Source organism: Theropithecus gelada, chromosome 11 (genome assembly GCF_003255815.1).
Source record: "Theropithecus gelada isolate Dixy chromosome 11, Tgel_1.0, whole genome shotgun sequence".
NCBI lineage: Eukaryota > Metazoa > Chordata > Mammalia > Primates > Cercopithecidae > Theropithecus > Theropithecus gelada.
The window spans coordinates 15275617-15293708 of NC_037679.1; the positions used below are offsets into that span (position 1 = coordinate 15275617).

At 49.5% G+C, this 18092-nt stretch overlaps 2 protein-coding genes across 10 annotated transcripts in view; one reads left to right on the top strand and one right to left on the bottom strand.

Moving 5' to 3' along the window:
* The window catches only part of RNF41 (ring finger protein 41), a 30401-nt gene extending 20372 nt beyond the window's left edge, over window positions 1–10029 (bottom strand). The window contains exons 1-2 of one of the 6 annotated variants that reach the window (XM_025402459.1): window positions 9963–10029; window positions 4463–4647 (exon numbers count right to left, since the gene is read on the bottom strand). The gene's annotated coding sequence lies outside the window, so the exon portion shown is untranslated. Of the gene's footprint in view, window positions 1–4462; window positions 4648–9819 lie in introns of all 6 variants that reach the window. The other 5 variants (XM_025402456.1, XM_025402458.1, XM_025402460.1 and 2 more) reach the window with 5 other exon arrangements.
* An 875-nt stretch (window positions 10030–10904) lies between these two features.
* On the top strand, window positions 10905–17915 carry NABP2 (nucleic acid binding protein 2). 4 transcript variants are annotated; one of them, XM_025402031.1, is made up of 7 exons: window positions 10905–10971; window positions 12894–12995; window positions 13439–13577; window positions 13691–13762; window positions 14249–14330; window positions 14426–14489; window positions 17080–17915. In XM_025402031.1, exons 2-7 carry the CDS (start codon window positions 12917–12919, stop codon window positions 17277–17279), a joined length of 636 nt encoding a protein of 211 aa, XP_025257816.1. In that variant the 5' UTR covers window positions 10905–10971; window positions 12894–12916; the 3' UTR covers window positions 17280–17915. The 4 variants fall into 4 exon arrangements, with proteins under 4 accessions (XP_025257816.1, XP_025257813.1, XP_025257815.1 ...); XM_025402028.1 differs by lacking the exon at window positions 10905–10971 and adding an exon at window positions 12392–12505; XM_025402030.1 differs by lacking the exon at window positions 10905–10971 and adding an exon at window positions 12408–12501.
* The last annotated feature ends 177 nt before the right edge of the window (window positions 17916–18092 follow it).

Sequence of the window (18092 nt, forward strand, 5' to 3'; positions counted from 1 at the left end):
TAAGGAGCAACAATTAAAATAACATTAATCTAGGCCAGGCCCGGTGGTTCATGCCTGTAATTCTAGCACTTTGGGAGGCCGAGGTGGGCAGATCATTTGAGGTGAGGCATTCAAGACCAGCCTGGCCAACATGGTGAAACCCCATCTCTACTAAAAACACAAAAATTAGCCAGGCATAGTGGTGGGCACCTGTAATCCCCGCTACTCAGGAGGCTAAGGCAGGAGAACTGCTTGAACCCAGGAGGCGGAGGATGCAGTGAGTCGAGATCAGGCCATTACACTCCAGCCTGGGTGACAGAGTGAGACTCTGTCTCAAAAACAAAACAAAAAAATTAAACTCTTCTCCTTGTTGCTATGAGGTAATGTAGAAAATAGGCCTAGAGGCCGGGCACGGTGGCTCACGCCTGTAATCCCAGCACTTTGGGAGGCCGAGGCGGGTGGATCACGAGGTCAGGAGATCAAGACCATCCTGGTTAACACGGTGAAACCCCGTCTCTACTAAAAATACAAAAAATTAGCCGGGCGTGGTGGCGGGTGCCTGTAGTCCCAGCTACTTGGGAGGCTGAGGCAGGAGAATGGCGGGAACCTGGGAGGTAGAGGCTGCAGTGAGCCAAGATCAAGCCACTGTACTCCAGCCTGGATGACAGAGAGAGACTGTCTCCAGAAAAAAAAAAGAAAGAAAGAAAGAAAGAAAATAGGCCTAGAGCTTGTACTATGTTTCATTGAATATTTTTTCTTTTCTTTTTTTTTTTTTTAAAAGACAGGATCTCATTCTGTCATCCAGGCTGGAGTGCAGTGGCACAATCATGGCTCACTGCTGCCTCAATCTCCCAGGCTCAAACGACCCTCCCAACTCAGCCTCTTGAGTAGCAGGGACTACAGGTGTGTGCCACCATACCAGCTGGTGTATATATATATATTTTTTTAATAGAGATGGGTCTCACCATGTTGCCCAGGCTGGTCTTGAATTACTGGGCTCAAGCGATCCTCCCACCTCAGCCTCCCAAAAGTACTGGGATTATAGACGTGAGCTACTGTGTCCAGCCGTCTTTTCATTTTAAAGCAATGCTAATAATATTGTCTTGAGGAGGAACACAAATTCTGAAAATTTTTCTTAATGGGATTTCAGGAGATCCCATGTCCCCCAAAATAAACAGAAAAGAACTTGCCTGAGTTGGTGCAGAGATGGCCACAGAGTATGGGAACCCACCAGCCAAATTAGGAGCTGTAAGGTTCCCATCATAAAGTCACTATTTTCAAACCTGCAGAAATGCTAAACAATGTTATTCCTAAATCTAAACCCCTCTTTGTCTTTCTGGAGGTTCTGCTTTATTCACCTTTTTATAACTGTACCCTTTCAGGGATGTGGCCTTAAGAATTAAGGGGAAATTTAGATTTCTAATCTGGTTAGGGTATTTCCTATTTGTCATCTATGGGAAACCAATGTTGACATGGTTATACGCAACCTTGGAAGTCAGCTTTAGACTAGGCTGCCTTGCACTGCCCCCAGGCAGACAATCTCAATCTATCAGGTTAGGTTTACTTGACTATTCCTTCTAATCTCTGGGATTCTTGACACTGCAGTGGGTTGTCATAGGGAAAGGTTATCATTCCAGGGGGGATGCCTCAAAATAATTCAGCTGCTCACTGCCCTGGGGCAGTAGCCCTTAGTAAACCTGAAATCACAGGGACCTCAAGAGTCATAGCCAGTGACCACAGCCACTGGAAGCGGTTTCCTGGATATTGTCCTTGGGTGTAGGATAGGAAAAGGCCTTAGGAGGTTTTACTCAAACCTGGGGAGCTGAATTGAAGTACCACTGAAGTGTCCCTTGAGGCCTTACAAGAGTTCTGCCAACCTCCCTTATCTGACCATACTAAACCCAAAATGAAAACTGCACTTCCAGTCTCCTATTCCATAGGCCAAATCCAAAACAGGTAACTATGCTACTTTATCTCCTCAGTGTTATACTGGGATATCTCTTTATTCCCGGTCAGCATTATAATAGAATAATTTTTATGAAGGAATGCAAGAGCCTTATCAGACCCCTTTCTATGCCCTTTTAACTTACTGTTGTGGTTGTTTTCTCTGGTCTCCCACTAGAGAAAGCTAGGAATTCACATTTTTCCTAAAGGACATTTATCCACACTTATTCAGGATTTCTTGAACCCATAAGCATAGATGAAACCATGCACATTCATTCATGCACACATGCTTAGAGAACCATTAGAGAAGTCACTCTAACCCATGATTTACATTTTGGGTAGCTGGGCATGCTGCCATCAATTTTGTGGCAAAAACATAAGGGCAAAAGTCAGGTATAAGTATGCAGTCTCCCATCTACCATTGTCTCTCCTCTATGCCCTGAATACAACAAAGGTGCAGAGGTCTGAGGATTCTCCAGCTCTGATCACTACAATTAAACACATAGAGAAAGGGCCCCATAACCTGCCCTGATCTAAGGAAACAGATGACTCCTAGAAACTTCAATGTGGTCAAAAAATTAGCTGGCAAAGGATCTCACAGGTGTCTCTAAAACATTTCATCATATCTCCCTGTGTCCCAGTGAATAGTTCTGGAAAAAAAAAAAAAACTGTTAGGAATCCAGAAAGCCGAGTCCTAGTTCTAGCTTTATCACTAACCAAATGTATGACCTTGGACAACTTATTTGGCCTCTCTGGGCCTCAGTTCCCTACATGAAATGAAGCATCCTGGGCTACCTAAGTTCTAAGGTGCTCTATAAGTTCTATGATTCTAAGATTCTAAGATTGAGCATATAAAACAAAAATAGGCCGGACTGGTGGCTCACGCCTGTAATCCCAGCACTTTGGGAGGCCGAGGCAGGTGGATCATGAGATCAAGAGATTGAGACCATCCTGGCCAACATGGTGAAACCCTGTCTCTAATAAAAACACAAGAAATTAGCTGGGTGTGATGGCACGTGCCTGTAGTCCCAGCTACTTGGGAGGCTGAGGCAGGAGAATCACTTGAACCCAGGAGGTAGAAACTGCAGTGAGCTGAGATTGCACTACTGCACTCCAGCCTGGCGACAGAGCAAGACTCCATCTCAAAAAAAAAAAAGAAAAAAAGATAAATTAACGGGGCCGGGCACGGTGGCTCACGCCTGGAATCCCCGTACTTTGGGAGGCCGAGGCGGGTGGATCATGAGGTCAGGAGATCAAGACCATCCTGGCTAACATGGTGAAACCCTGTCTCTACTTAAAAAAAAACACAAAAAATTAGCTGGGCGTGGTGGCGGGCGCCTGTAGTCCCAGCTACTTGGGAGGCTGAGGCAGGAGAATGATGTGAACCCAGGAGGCGGAGCTTGCAGTGAGCAGAGACCATGCGCCACTGCACTCCAGCCAGGGCGGCAGAGCGAGACTCTGTCTCAAAAAAAAAAAAAAAAGATAAATTAATGGGTAATTATGTTATAAAAGGTATCCTGGCTCTAACACTAAACTGACCTTGCTCTCTCCAAGCAGCTCTTAACTTTTTACGTGAATGGAAGAGATCTTTTTCACTTAAGCAACAGAACCCTTAGACTGAAATCACTTCCCCTCTTCGGAACTCAGTTTCCTTACTTGTGAGATGAGTGGTTCTAAGGTTCTGTCTAATTCCAGAATGCCGTGGATCATACTGAATTAACCACGTGGGGATTTTAAAGTTAGGTCTCTTTAGTTTTAATTTATTCAATTTACAAAATAATCCAGAAGGCATATAATTCTTCAAGAACTCATCTAATGTCTAAAAAGAGGCCTGCCAGGCATTAAAGGCCAGCAATGACCTCCCAGTTGGTCAGCAGCTCCAAGCACTATTTGTGTGGTTACCCCAAACTTCATCATCCTAAATACATAATCTCCTTATCAATAGAGACATAAAGAAGAAATACGTGGCTGGGCGCAGTGGCTTATATCCATAATCTCAGCACTTTGGGAGGTCAAGGTAGTCGGATCACCTGAAGTCAGGAGTTCGAGACCAGCCTGACCAACGTGGTGAAACCCCATCTCTACTAAAAACACAAAAATTAGCCATAATCCCAGCTATTTGGGAGAGTGAGGCAGGAGAACTGCTTGAACCCAGGAGGTGAAGGTTGCAGTGAGCTGAGATTGTGCCACTGCACTCCAGCCTGGGTGACAGAGCAAGACTCTGTCTCAAAAAAAAAAAAAAAAAAAAAAAGAAGAAGAAACACATAATCCTTGTCCTCAAACTAAGGTATAGGCTTGAGCCCAATGAGTACATAGGAAAAAAACACATAAACGTATTAAGCAAATACTTAACAAGTAAAAGCTAATAATTAATGTAAGTTGTAAAATATACAGAAAAGAACAAATGGTACAGATTAATCACAGAAAGCTTTCTGCAGAAAGAAGTTTTAAGAACTGGGCTTTCAAGGGCAGAAGGAATCCCAAGTGACAGAGAAGAGGGTTAAGGCCTGGAATGGGATTCTGAATCAAAGCTCTTTACCTTTCAAGTGTTGGGGGGCAGGTTCCCTGTTCACAAGGCTCCAACCCCCTGATGCCTCCACTCAGTGCCACTGAAGAGATTCTCCCAGTAACCCATCTTGTTGGCTATTCTCCGACTGAGTCTTCCTTCCCAGTGACAAGCTCCATCACCCAGGGGATGAATGTGATGTCACAATCAGGAGTACTCTAGTAATAGAAACAAGGAAGAGAAAGGAGAGTCAGGAGAACTACCTCCACTTGGCAAGGAGACTGGACAGATGGATCTGGCAGTTGGTTGGAGAGGATGAGACAACTCCATTAAACACTAAGTTTTCAGTGCTAGGCAAGTAAGACTACTTTCTAAGGAGGGAGCTCACCAGCTAAGGAAGCACACACACAGGGTCCAGTAGATTTGAACATAGTTGGGAGGAGGAAAGAAAAGGACAAGAGGAAAAGCAGAGAAGAGGAGTTGTTGGAGATTTACGATTCTTTTATTCAGTGCACATAACTACCAGTAATAACGATTCCAAATCTGTGACTACAAAACGCACAGGTCCGGCTGGGTGCGATGGCTCACGCCTGGAATCCCAGCATTTTGGGAGGCCGAGGAGGGTGGATCACCTGAGGTCAGGAGTTCGAGATGAGCCTGGTCAACACGGCAAAACCCCATCTCTACTAAAAATATAAAAATTAGCCAGGCATGGTGGTGGGTGCCTGTAATCCCAGCTACTCAGAAAGCTGAGGCAGGGAGAACTGCTTGAACTCGGGAGGCGAAGGTTGCAGTGAGCTGAGATCGTGCCATTGCACTCCAGCCTAGGCGACACAGCAAGACTCCAACTCAAAACACACACACACACACACACACACACACAAATGCATAGATCCATAATACATTACGTGTACAGGATGATGCTTTAATGCAGAGGTCCCCAAATCCCCAGATGGACCAGTATCAGACTGTGGCCTATTAGGAACCGGGTCGTACAAAAGGAGGTGAGCAGGAAACAAGCAAGCACTGAGGCCTGAGCTCCATCTCCTGTCAGATCATCAGCAGCATTTGATTCTCATAGAAGCACGAACCCTATTGTGAACTGCACATGCGAAGGATCTAGGTTGCCCACTCCCTATGAGAATCTAATGCCTGATGATCTGAGGTGGAAGAGTTTCATCCCAAAACCATCCCCTCGCCCACCATCTGTAGAAAACCTGTCTTTCACAAAAAGGCTGGGGACTGCTGCTTTTATGTTTCCGAAGTGCATTCACATAAATTATTATTATTATTTTGAGACAGAGTCTCACTCAGTCACCTAGGCTGGAGTGCAATGGTGCGATCTTGGCTCACTGCAGCCTCCGCTTCCCGAGCCCAAGTAATTCTCCTACCTCGGCCTCCAGAGTAGCTGGGATTACAGGCGCCCACCACCATGCCCGGCTAATTTTTGTATTTTTAGTAGAGATGGGGTTTCACCATGTTGGCCAGGCTGGTCTCAAACTCCTGACCTCAGGTGATACACCTGCCTCAGCCTCCCAAAATGCTGGGATTACAGGTGTGAGCCACTGCACCCGGCCCACATAAATTATTATTTTTATTATTATTTTTTGAGACAGGGTCTTGCTCTATTGCCCAGGCTGGAGTACAGTGGCATGATCATAGCTCACTACAGCCTTGCCTTCCCAGGCTCCAGCAATCCTCCCACCTCAGTCTCCCAAATAGTTGGGACCACAGGCACACACTAGCACACCTGACTAATTTTTGTATTTTTGGTAGACACGGGGTTTGGACATGTTGCCCAGGCTGGTCTTTAACTCCTGGGCAGGCACCAGCAATCCTCCAACCTCAGCCTCCCAAAGTGCTGGGATTACAGGCACCAGCCACTGCGCCCACCCATAAATGTACACATTTAAACAAGTAACCCTGCTGTAGTTTTTCTGTTTCTTCAACTGTCAAGTAGAGAAAAATGAGACCTGCCTCATATATTAATATAATGTATATATAATATATAGAGGTATTATATATATTTTATATATACATATATTTTTTTTGAGACAGAGTGTTGCTCTGTCGCTAGGCTGGAGTACAGTGGCATGATCTCAGCTCACTGCAACCTCTGCCTCCCAGGTTCAAGCGATTCTCCTGCCTCAGCCTCCCAAGTAGCTGGGACTACAGGTGTGTGCCATCATGCCAAGCTAGTTTTTGTATTTTTAGTAGAGACGGGGTTACACCATGTTGGCCAGGATGGTCTCGATCTCCTGACCTTGTGATCCGCCCACCTGGGCCTCCCAAAGTGCTGGGATTACAGGCGTGAGCCACCATGCCTGGCCTATTTTTTCTTTCTTTTTTTTTTTTGAGATGGAGTCTTGCTCTGTCGCCCAGGATAGAGTGCATTGACACGATCTCCTCAGCTCATGCCAACCTCCACCTCCCAGGTTCAAACAATTCTCCTGCCTCAGCCTCCTGAGTAGCTGGGATCACAGACACGTGTCACCATGCCAGGCTAAGTTTTTTTTTTTTTTTTTTTTTGAGACGGAGTCTTGCTCTGTAGCCCGGGCTGGAGTGCAGTGGCCGGATCTCAGCTCACTGCAAGCTCCGCCTCCCGGGTTTGCGCCATTCTCCTGCCTCAGCCTCCCGAGTAGCTGGGACTACAGGCGCCCACCACCGTGCCCGGCTAGTTTTTTGTAGTTTTAGTAGAGACAGGGTTTCACCGTGTTAGCCAGGATGGTCTCGATCTCCTGACCTCGTGATCCGCCTGTCTCGGCCTCCCAAAGTGCTGGGATTACAGGCTTGAGCCACCGCGCCCGGCCGCCAGGCTAAGTTTTATACTTTAGTAGAGGCGGGGTTTCAACACGTTGGTCAGGCTGGTCTCAGATTGGCCTCATGTGATCCGTCACGTTTGGCCTCCCAAAGTGCTGGGGTTACAGGCGTAAACCACTGTGCCCGGCCTAATATAAGGTGTCTATATGTGTGTATATGTATACACGTATAAACACACGCACACCCCTTATACATACTGTCCTGCAAATCAAATGAAATAAATATGAAAGGAGGCTGGATGCAGTGGCTCACACCCGTAATCCCAGCGCTTTGGGTGGCCGAGGTGGGTGGATCACTTGAGTCCAAGAGTTTGAGACCAGCCTGGGCAACATAGTGAAACCTTGTCTCTACAAAAAAAAAAAAAAATTAGCCGGGCATGGTGGTATGAGTGCCTGTAGTCCCGGCTTCCGAGGAGGCTGAAGCAGGAAGATCAACTGAGCCCAGGAAGCAGAGACTGCAGTGAGCAGAGATTGCAGCACTGCACATTGGCCTGGGTGACAGAGTGAGACCCTGTCTCAAAAATAAATAAATAAATAAATGAATATGAAAGGATACTGAATACTGTTATCCTAAAGTAAGATTATTTGTAGCAACAGAATACAAAATAAGGCCAGGTGCAGTGGCTCATGCCTGTAATCCTAGCACTTTGGGAGGCCGAGGTGGACCGATCACCTGACATCAGGGTTGTTTTTTTTGGGGCGGAGGGAACTGTGGGGAGACAGAGTCTCGCTCTGTTGCCCAGGCTGGAGTGCAACAGCGCAATCTCAGCTCACTGCAACCTCTGCCTCCCGGGTTCAAGCAATTCTCCTGCCTCAGCTTCCCAAGTAGCTGGGACTACAGGCGCACACAGCCATGCCCAGCTAATTTTTTATATTTTTAGTAGAGATGGGGTTTCACTGTGTTGCCCAGGCTGGTCTCGAACTCTTGAGCTCAGGCAATCTGCCCGCCTCGGCCTCCCAAAGTACTAGGATTACAGGCGTGTGCCACCGTGCCAGGCTGAGGTCAGGGGTTTGAGACCAGCCTGGCAACATGGTGAAACCCCATCTCTACTAAAAATACAAAAAATTAGCCAGGCATGGTGGCAGGTGCCTGTAATCCCAGCTATTCAGGAGGCTGAGGCAGGAGAATTGCTTGAATCCAGAAGGAGGTTGCAGCGAGCCGAGATTGTGCCACTGCACTCCAGCCTGGGTGATAAGAGTGAGACTCCGTCTTAAAAAAATATATATAATGCAAAATAAATTTAGAGTACTGAGAGTCGGAGAGGAAATGCTTGAAAGAAGCTTGTTCCTTCTTTTTACTAGAAGGTAGGCCTAGCCACAGGTCGGTCGGCTGGACATGCAAGGTAGTAACACTACATCACTCACATTCTCTACCACTAGTCCACTCCATTCTTATTTGGGCAAAACTATCAGCCAACGACACTATCAGCCTCTCGCCCTATTGTGAGACTCTAAAACTCCTCTATAGAAAAGGATAACACAGGCCGGGCGCGGTGGCTCAAGCCTGTAATCCCAGCACTTTGGGAGGCCGAGGCGGGTGGATCACGAGGTCAGGAGATCGAGACCATCCTGGCTAACATGGTGAAACCCCGTCTCTACTAAAAATACAAAAAACTAGCCGGGCGTGGTGGCGGGCGCCTGTAGTCCCAGCTACTCGGAGGCTGAGGCGGGAGAATGGCGCGAACCCGGGAGGCGGAGCTTGCAGTGAGCCGAGATCGCGCCACTGCACTCCAGCCTGGGCGACACAGCGAGACTCCGTCTCAAAAAAAAAAAAAAAAAAAAAAAAAGAAAAGGATAACACTATCACGGGCCAGTCCCTAAGAACAGTGGCCTCATTAACAGCCCCACTTGCTATTAGGTGAAATGAAGTTTCTGAACAGGGAAGCAGTTTGTCAATCCCTCAAGCAAAACGCCCTCACCCCTCCTGGCTTTCTGCTCTGCCTCTGGCCCCCTCCTCCCCACTCCCCAATTTCCCAAAGTCCTGAGTTAGGGAAGGCCTTCCAGTATGTGGTGTGTGAAACCTGTCAAGAGAGCCAGGCTGCAAACCAAGCGCACGGATGTGAAGAATGTGAGATTCCTTCATGGAGGGCTGGGAGGGGGTGAGGAGTGGGGAAGGAATGAGAGGACAAGGCTGCCAAAGACAAGGCATGGGAGAAGAGCCAAGCTATGGCGCTTGGAGGGCGGGGGTTTAGGTTCCACCGCCCCTGCCCAGCCTGGCCCCCGGAATGCTCCCTTCCTCCGCTTCCGGCCCGTCAATCATTGCCCATTTAAACACCACGCTGTTCCCCCAGGTCCGCGGCTGCCGGTCCTCCAGCTAGCTCTGGCCGCTCCCGCACTTCTCAAAGCTCCCCTATTCCAACGGACCTTCCCCAACAGCCCAATCTCCAGGGCCCCCTTCTCACCTCCCGACTCCTCGCCCGTGCTGCTTCCCTGCCCACATTTTTATCTCTACCACCATCCCTCCTTCTGAACCCCAGTATTTCAGCCCCCCGCCCCAATACCCCTGGGACATCACCTCCTCCCCTCCCACACCCTCTTTTAGGTGGAAGATCGCGCAGGCGCAGTACGCACCGCCCTGGAAGCGGCCTGGAGTCTCCGCAACCTGACCCAGTCGGAGCTGAGGCCGCAGCGGCCACAGTAGTGCCCTGGTGCCGGGTCCTAGCCTCTCCCGGGTAGGGAAGGGAAAGGGGAAGGAGGGGAAAGAAGACTCCGACCACTCGTCGCCTTCTCAGACGGATCCTTTGCCCCGCCCACCGCTGCTACGCAACCCGGCGGAAGCTCGTCACCAAACCCCGCCTCTTTGTTTAACTCAGCCCCTACACTACCAGCCACGAGCGGCCTACCAGGAGGGACGAAGGCTGGCCAGGCCTCCACTCTAGACCGGAAGTCTAGTCTAGAGTCTATATAGGCCTAGCCAGGACTATATAGTCCTTTGGGAGGGAGAACTCTGTGTTCTTCCCGGCAAGAACGTGTGGGCCTGGCCGGCCACGCTTCGCTTTGGAGGGGTGCAGGTGACTTGTGTCTTAGAGCTGACGCAGATTGGTGCGAGATCATTGCGGAGAGGCAGACCTGCAGCGTGACCTGCTGCGGGTCCGGCCCCTCTCCCTTTTCCAGAGACCTGGTCAGCATCCTAGAACTTCGTAACAAGGCGGCCGCGGGGTGGGGAGTGAGGGAGTCTGACCGCAAAGCTTAGATCTGGGCTGCTCAATGGGTTGTCTGCCTCTCTCCCAGGCGCTCTCCTGCCGTATCCACGATGGCTCCTCGAACACTTGTGGAGTTCCCTGAAACACCTAAGAGGAAGGAAGGAAGGGAGAAAAAATTTCCGTCTTCCTGAGTTGGGGTTTGATTTCCTTAGCTTACACACTGTGGTGTTGGGGATGTGGGCGGTAGAGAATCTGGGATCCAAGGGAAGTCAATGTGGAGCCTAAAGAGCTCCATGAGAAGATAGGGGATTAATTAAACAAACCAAGGCATTACAATTACATGACTTCCTAGGCTAATCTGGTATTAAATAGTATGGTATTTATTGTGGACATTGGCTAAGTAAACGCTAATTCACATTAATACACGCATACACACACACACATATCTTTATGTAATTTGTTTATACACAACAATACAGAGCTAGCTACCTTTTGTGGACAATTTGACAGGTCCCGAAAGGAACTAAAGTTTCAGGCCTCCTTTCTGCCGTCCTCTAGAGGGACTCTGCGATCAAGTAAGGTAAGAGTACTATGGCCGGGCGCGGTGGTTCACGCCTTTAATCCCAACACTTTGGGAGGCCGAGGCGGGTGGATCGCGAGGTCAGGAGTTTGAGACCAGGCTGGCCAACACGGTGAAACCCCGTCTCTACTAAAAATACAAAAAAAGTAGCCGGGCGTAGTGGCAGGTGCCTGTAATCCCAGCTACTAGGGAGGCTAACACAGGAGAATCGCTTGAACGCGGGAGGCAGAGGTTGCAGTGAGCCGAGATGGCACCACTGCACTCCAGCCTGGGCGACAGAGCAAGACTCCTTTGCGGGCAGGTGCAAGGGCTCACGCCTGTAATCCTAGCACTTTGGGAGGACGAGGTGGGTGGATCGCTTGAGGAGTCTGAGACCAGCCTGGGAAACAGGGCAAAACTCTGTCTCTACAAAAAAAAAAAAAAAAAAAAAAAAAAAAAATATATATATATATATATATATATACACACACAAAAATTAGCCGAGGATGGTAGTGTGAACCTGTAGTACCAGCCACTACGGAGGCTGTGGTGGGAGGATCGCTTGAGCCAGGGAGGCAGAGGTTGCAGTGAGCCAAGATTGCACCAGTACACTCCAACCTGGATTACACAGGGAGACTCTGTTTCAAAAAAAAAAAAAAAGAGGGCCTAACAAATGTTTCCCTCTATGCCGCAGGTTCCATCTCTTCCAAGAAGGGTGAGCCTGCCTTTTGTCTCTGGTATAAATGCCACTTTTCCCAGAGACCTTGACCAAGCTGGATAGTGCCTTAAAGATGAGAACCTCAAATCAGGAACAAAGATAAGGGTTAGAGCAATAAAAAGGGAGGAAACCGTGTGTGCCTATGTGCAAGGCACTTTTTTAAATATAACTTCCGTTTTCTCGTAAGATGGAATTACATATTTTTTGTCTTTTTTTTCCCCTTTTTGTGGCGAATGGGGTCTCGCTATATTTCCTAGGCAGGTCTGGAACTCCTGGACTCATGCTATCCTCCAGCCTATGCCTCCCTACTTGCTGGGATTACAGGCGTGAACCACCGCGCCTAGCGGAATTGGAATTACATATGTTTAAATAGTCGAGAAAGGAAGTGAAGCATTGAGCCAGGATTCAAACTTTTGTCCGCCAGATTCCGAAGCCCTTGCTCCTTTTCCCATTGTGTCACTCTTAGAGCCTAACAAACGTCTTAGAGCCTAAGTGCATTCTCCCCAACCAAGTTAAGAAAAATTAGGGCCCTGTGCGCCCTCTAGTGGTGGATCTTTCCCCCTGCAGAGCCAACGATCTCCAAGGTTCCTTTAATACCTGAAATTCGCCCCCTTCGCGGCGCACGAGTCTCTGATCCCGATTGGCTGGGCAGGGCAGGCGGCGGGACGCAGGGCGCGCCCGGGCGGTGCTGATTGGCCGGAGGAGGCCAGCCGGGGAAACTTCCGGGAATGGCCGCACTCCCGCGTTCCACCGGGCAGCATCCGGCGGCAGCGGAGCCTGTGGCTCCCCCTGCGGGCTGCTCAGCGGCGTGCACAGTCCTGCCGGCTGGCTGGGTGGGTGGTGGGCGGCGGGCAGGGGAGGGCATGGAGCGAGTCCCGGGTTGTCGAGATGAGGGTTCGGGAAGGTCTGGCCAGTAAGATTCTACTCCCTGGCTCTGCACCGGGTTCCCTACTCCTGTCTCCGTCGGCTCCGCCACTTCAGGGCTTGAGACTAAAAGAGCATCCCGGCAGGGGGCCTTCCAGCCCCAAAGCAGCCTGTCCAGAGACCCCCAAATTCTGATCTTGAAGTTGGAGGCCTCCGGGGATGTTCTTTTTAAATCTTTTAGAAGCGTTAGAGGGGTTGAGGCTGCCTGACCCCGGCCTAATGGGGTAGGTAGGCCTTGGGAAGTGGAGCATGGGGGCAAAGGATTCAAGCATTGAGCCTTCATCCCTTATTCCCCATCCAGTGGGGTGCCGAGGCTCGGGCAGCATGACGACGGAGACCTTTGTGAAGGATATCAAGCCTGGGCTCAAGAATCTGAACCTCATCTTCATTGTGCTGGAGACAGGTGTCTATACTGGGGTGGCGGGTTCCCGGGATTGGGGTGGGGGGCAGGAGGGAAAGAACGCTATCTGCTTTCTTAACTTGCTATGGGGATGGCGAGTCAAGCTGCAAGACACTCCTCACTCCCAATCTCTCTCTTCGACCCTGGGACAGAAAGTTGCAGTCAGGTATAGGGTAGATAGAACTCTTGCCAGATCTAGACCTCCTGTGCCACGCGGGCCTCTTTCCACTCAGGGCCCTCTCCATGGTGCTGGCCCCTGAACTCCCACCTCCACCCCCAGCACCACCCCTTCCACAATCCCAACCCCTTATGCCCCAGGGATTTGGCCTTTCCCCTGCTTGTACACCTTTTCCCTCATTCCACCAATATCTACATCTCATCCTTCTGACAGCTACCACCCCATTTATTTGACCATCCTCCCACCTCGATTTATCTGTTCTGTTCAGGCCGAGTGACCAAGACAAAGGACGGGCATGAGGTTCGGACCTGCAAAGTGGCGGACAAAACAGGCAGCATCAATATCTCTGTCTGGGACGATGTCGGCAATCTGATCCAGCCTGGGGACATTATCCGGCTCACCAAAGGGTAAGCCAGCTGGTGACTTCTGGCCTTCCAAAGGCAACAACAATCAAGAGTGGGGTTAACAGTCCCTATAACACTTCTGAGTACTCTGAATTTTGCTTTTTTTGCTCCCGTAGGTACGCTTCAGTTTTCAAAGGTTGTCTGACACTATATACTGGCCGTGGGGGTGATCTGCAGAAGATTGGAGAGTAAGTGCTATCTTGGGGATTGGGACGAAGAAGCACCAGGGCAAAGGGGTTTGCAAGGAGGCAGCATAGGGTGTGTACTCCAAGCCTTATTTCTGGACTTTCTCTGTTGTTGTTGTTGTTGTTTTTCTTGAGAAACAGTCTCTGTCGCCCAGGCTGGAGTGCAGTGGCATGATCCCGGCTCACGGTAGCCTTGACCTCCCAGGGTCAGGTGATCCTCCCACGTCAGCCTCCCAAGTAGCTGAGACTACAGGCGTGCTTCACCACACCCAGCTAATTTTTTTGTATTTTTTATAGAGACGGGGTTTCGCCATGTTGCCCAGGCTGGTCCCAAACTTGTGGGCTAAAGCGATCCTCCCGCTTCTGCCTCCCAAAGTGCTAGGATTACAGATGTGAGTGACCACGTCCAACCTATCGGGACTTTTCTGAGGCCTCCAGCAGTGGCCCAGAGGATGAATCCAAGGCTTTAGCTACTTTCTCCCCTTGCAGATTCTGTATGGTTTATTCTGAGGTTCCTAACTTCAGTGAGCCAAATCCAGAGTACAGCACCCAGCAGACACCCAACAAGGCGGTGAGTCCTGTGGCCACAATGGTGGGAAAAGAGGGCAGATCAAGACAAGAAGCATGGGAGGGAGCAGGATCTGAATATGTAATCTGTGCCTTCAGGTGCAGAACGACAGCAACCCTTCAGCTTCCCAGCCTACCACTGGACCCTCTGCTGCTTCTCCAGGTAAATCTGTTCCCTTCCATCCACTGGTCCTCCTAACTCTCCCACTCTGCTCAGCCTAGAAAGATGCATTTCCCTCATTCCTTTTCCAAAGCTCTCTCTTCTCAGTATATCCTCCTTCACCCAATTCTCCCAGACCCCTCTTTTTTTTTTTTTTTTTTTTTTTTTAGACTAAGTCTCGCTCTTGTCGACCAGGCTGGAGTGCAATGGCGCAATCTCAGCTTACTGCAACCTCCGCCTCAAGTGATTCTCCTGCCTCAGCCTCCCAAGTAGCTGGGATTACAGGCACCTGCCACCATGGCCAGCTAATTTTTTTTTTTTTAAGATGGAGTCTATGTCACCCAGGCTGGAGTGCAATTACGTGACCTTGGCTCACTGCAACCTCTGCCTCCTGGGTTCAAGCAATTCTCCTGCCTCAGCCTCCTGAGTAGCTGGGATTACAGGCACCTGCCATCATGCCTGGCTAATTTTTGTAGAGACAGGGTTTCACCATGATGGCCAGGCTGGTTTTGAACTCCTGACCTCAGGTGATCTGCCTGCCTTGGCTGGGAAAAAAAAAGTGCTGGGATTACAGGCATGAGCACCACACCCAGCCATGGGCTGCAGATATCTTAGTCCAGTGGAGCAGCAGGGTTCAGTAGAGATATGGTTTAAGAACCACTGGGTTGGCCGGGCACAGTGGCTCACGCCTGTAATCCCAGCACTTTGGGAGGCCAAGGCAGGCAGATCACCTGAGGTCAGGAGTTCAAGACCAGCCATGGCCAACATGGCGAAACCCCATCTCTATTAAAAATACAAGGCCGGGCGCGGTGGCTCAAGCCTGTAATCCCAGCACTTTGGGAGGCCGAGACGGGCGGATCACGAGGTCAGGAGATCGAGACCATCCTGGCTAACACGGTGAAACCCCGTCTCTATTAAGAAATACAAAAAACTAGCCGGGCGAGGTGGCAGGCGCCTGTAGTCCCAGCTACTCGGGAGGCTGAGGCCGGAGAATGGCGTGAACCCGGGAGGCGGAGCTTGCAGTGAGCTGAGATCCGGCCACTGCACTCCAGCCTGGGCGACAGAGCGAGACTCCGTCTCAAAAAAAAAAAAAAAAAAAAAAAAAAAAAAAAAAAAAAATACAAAAATTAGCCAGATGTGGTGGCAGGAGCCTGTAATCCCAGCTACTTGGGAGGCTGAGGCAGGAGAATAGCTTGAACCTGGGAAGCGGAGGTTGCAGTGAGCTGAGATCATGCCACTGCATTCCAGCCTGGGCAACAGTGAGACTGTTTCTCAAAAAAAAAAAAGAACCACTAGGCTATAACTTCCATGCTATTTAGGGTTCATAGTGCCCTACTGTATGCAAGAAGCAAGCCTATGCCTTCATGTAACAAATGTTTCTAGAGCACCTTCTATTTGCCACAGAATAAAACACACTACCTGCCTTTAGGGGCTTGTGGTTTACACAGGAGAGAGATAATGATTATAATACGCCATGGTTAAGTTCAATGATAGTGGTATGTCCAGAATTATGAGAGCTCAAAGAAATCATCCCACACACCTGGCTTCAGTCAAACATTGAAAATTTAAGCCAGATGCAGTGGTACACACCCATCGTCCTAGCTACTTGGGAGGCTGAGGCAGGAGCATTGCTTGAGCAAGGAGTTTGAGGCTGCAGTGAGCTATGATCACACCACTGCACTAAGCCTGGGTGACAAAGTGAGACCTCATCTCTAAAACAGTAAAAATTTAAAAATAAAAACTTATATACACAAAAATGTGACTTGTTATTATCTTTGGTGGGTAAGATTATGTGTAATAATCTTTTCACTTATGCTTATCTATATTTTCTAAAATGAACATTATCATGGTACACACATACACACCTTTTTTTTTTAAGTGCCTCATATTTTAACGCAGAGACTTCAGGCCCTTCCCCTTGCCATGCTTCTCCAGTTTTATAATCACTTTTGGTAAAAGGGCTTTTTTTTGTTGTTGTTTAATTCAGATGGAGTCTCGCACTGTCGCCAGGGCTGGAGTGCAATGGCGCAATCTTGGCTCACTGCAACCTCCACCTCCCAGGTTTAAGCGACTCTCCTGCCTCAGCCTCCTGAGTAGCTGGGATTACAGGTGCCCGCCAGCACACCCAGCTAAATTTTTGTATTTTCAGTAGAGACGGGGTTTCACTATGTTGGCCAGGCTGGTCTCGAATGCCTGACCGCGTGATCCACCCACCTCGGCCTCCCAAAGTACTGAGATTACAGGCGTGAGCCACCGCGCCTGACCCAGTAAAGGGGCATTTTTGTCAGAGATCCTTGAGCCTAGAACTAAACAGCTAATTCTAGGTCTGATTCCCAATAATAGTGAGATAAATACGAGAGAAAAATATCATACCGAGGTTCATGTAGCAACTTCCCAAATGATCGTGTGAGTCTTCTCTGGAGCTCCGTTCATATTTGTAGCCCACAGTCTTTTGCATTTGGTCGAATTGGCATTAAGACGCAGTTGTGCATGGTGAAGACTGTGCCACTCTTTGGGGCATGGAGGCAGGCCTTGAGATGGACCCCTCTCCTATGTTAACTAATTCCTTTGTTTCTTCTCCTCCCACAACTAGCCTCTGAGAGCCAGAATGGGAATGGACTGAGTGCCCCAACAGGTCCTGGTGGTGGCCCACATCCCCCTCATACTCCCTCCCCCCCGCCCAGCACCCGAATCACTCGAAGCCAGCCCAACCACACACCTGCAGGCCCACCTGGCCCTTCCAGCAACCCTGTTAGTAACGGCAAAGAAACCCGGAGGAGCAGCAAAAGATAGCATGACATTCTTTCTTCCTGCCACCAACCACATCCCAAGTGTCTCCTGGAGAGCAAGATAGCCTTCCACTGGCTGGCTGGTGTAGCAGTGTTTTAGCCACTGAACTTCAGTGGAGGGGTGGTGAGCAGTGTTCTTATCCACCCTAATCTCATACTCCCTCGTTGTCCAGCTGAACTAGCTGTCCCCTGGGAGTCAGGACCCTCTGCCTGCTCTCTTTCCTCTTTAGAAATGGCAGTTACTGGCTGGGCGCGGTGGCTCACGCCTGTAATCCCAGCACTTTGGGAGGCCGAGGTGGGCGGATCACCTGAGGTCGGGAGTTCGAGACCAGCCTGACCAACATGGAGAAACCCCATCTCTAGTAAAAGTACAAAATTAGCCAGGCATGGTGGTGTATGCCTGTAATCCCAGCTACTCGGGAGGCTGAGGCAGGAGACTCGCTTGAACCCGGGAGGCGGAGGTTGTGGTGAGCCGAAATTGCACCATTGCACTCCAGCCTGGGCAACAAGAGAGAAATTCCCATCTCAAAAAAAAAAGAAAAGAAAGAAAGAAATGGCAGTTACCATCTGTTTCTTCTGTGTGAGACATGGGAGTCTAACTGAAATCTCTCCTTCCTAATAAATGTTACCACTCTACTCTGTGTTGGACTCCTTTACTTTTTGTGGGAAAAGGAAGAGGTTAGCAACTAGGCATTTGGGAAGGTGGGGTGTCTCTAGAAGGTGGAAGGAAGATAGGTTACAGGTAAGGAGGCCTAGGCAAAGCAGACCTGCCCCTTTAAGGTAGTGTCCCTCCCCTACCCCCTCCCTGCAGGTGACC

Coding starts and splice junctions, on each gene's coding strand:
- NABP2 (XM_025402028.1), top strand. CDS start 12,397: ATGGCCGCACTCCCGCGTTCCACCGGGCAGCATCCGGCGGCAGCGGAG. Junction 14,331..14,425: donor AGCAGACACCCAACAAGGCG/GTGAGTCCTGTG, acceptor CTGTGCCTTCAG/GTGCAGAACGACAGCAACCC. Junction 14,490..17,079: donor ACCCTCTGCTGCTTCTCCAG/GTAAATCTGTTC, acceptor TCCCACAACTAG/CCTCTGAGAGCCAGAATGGG.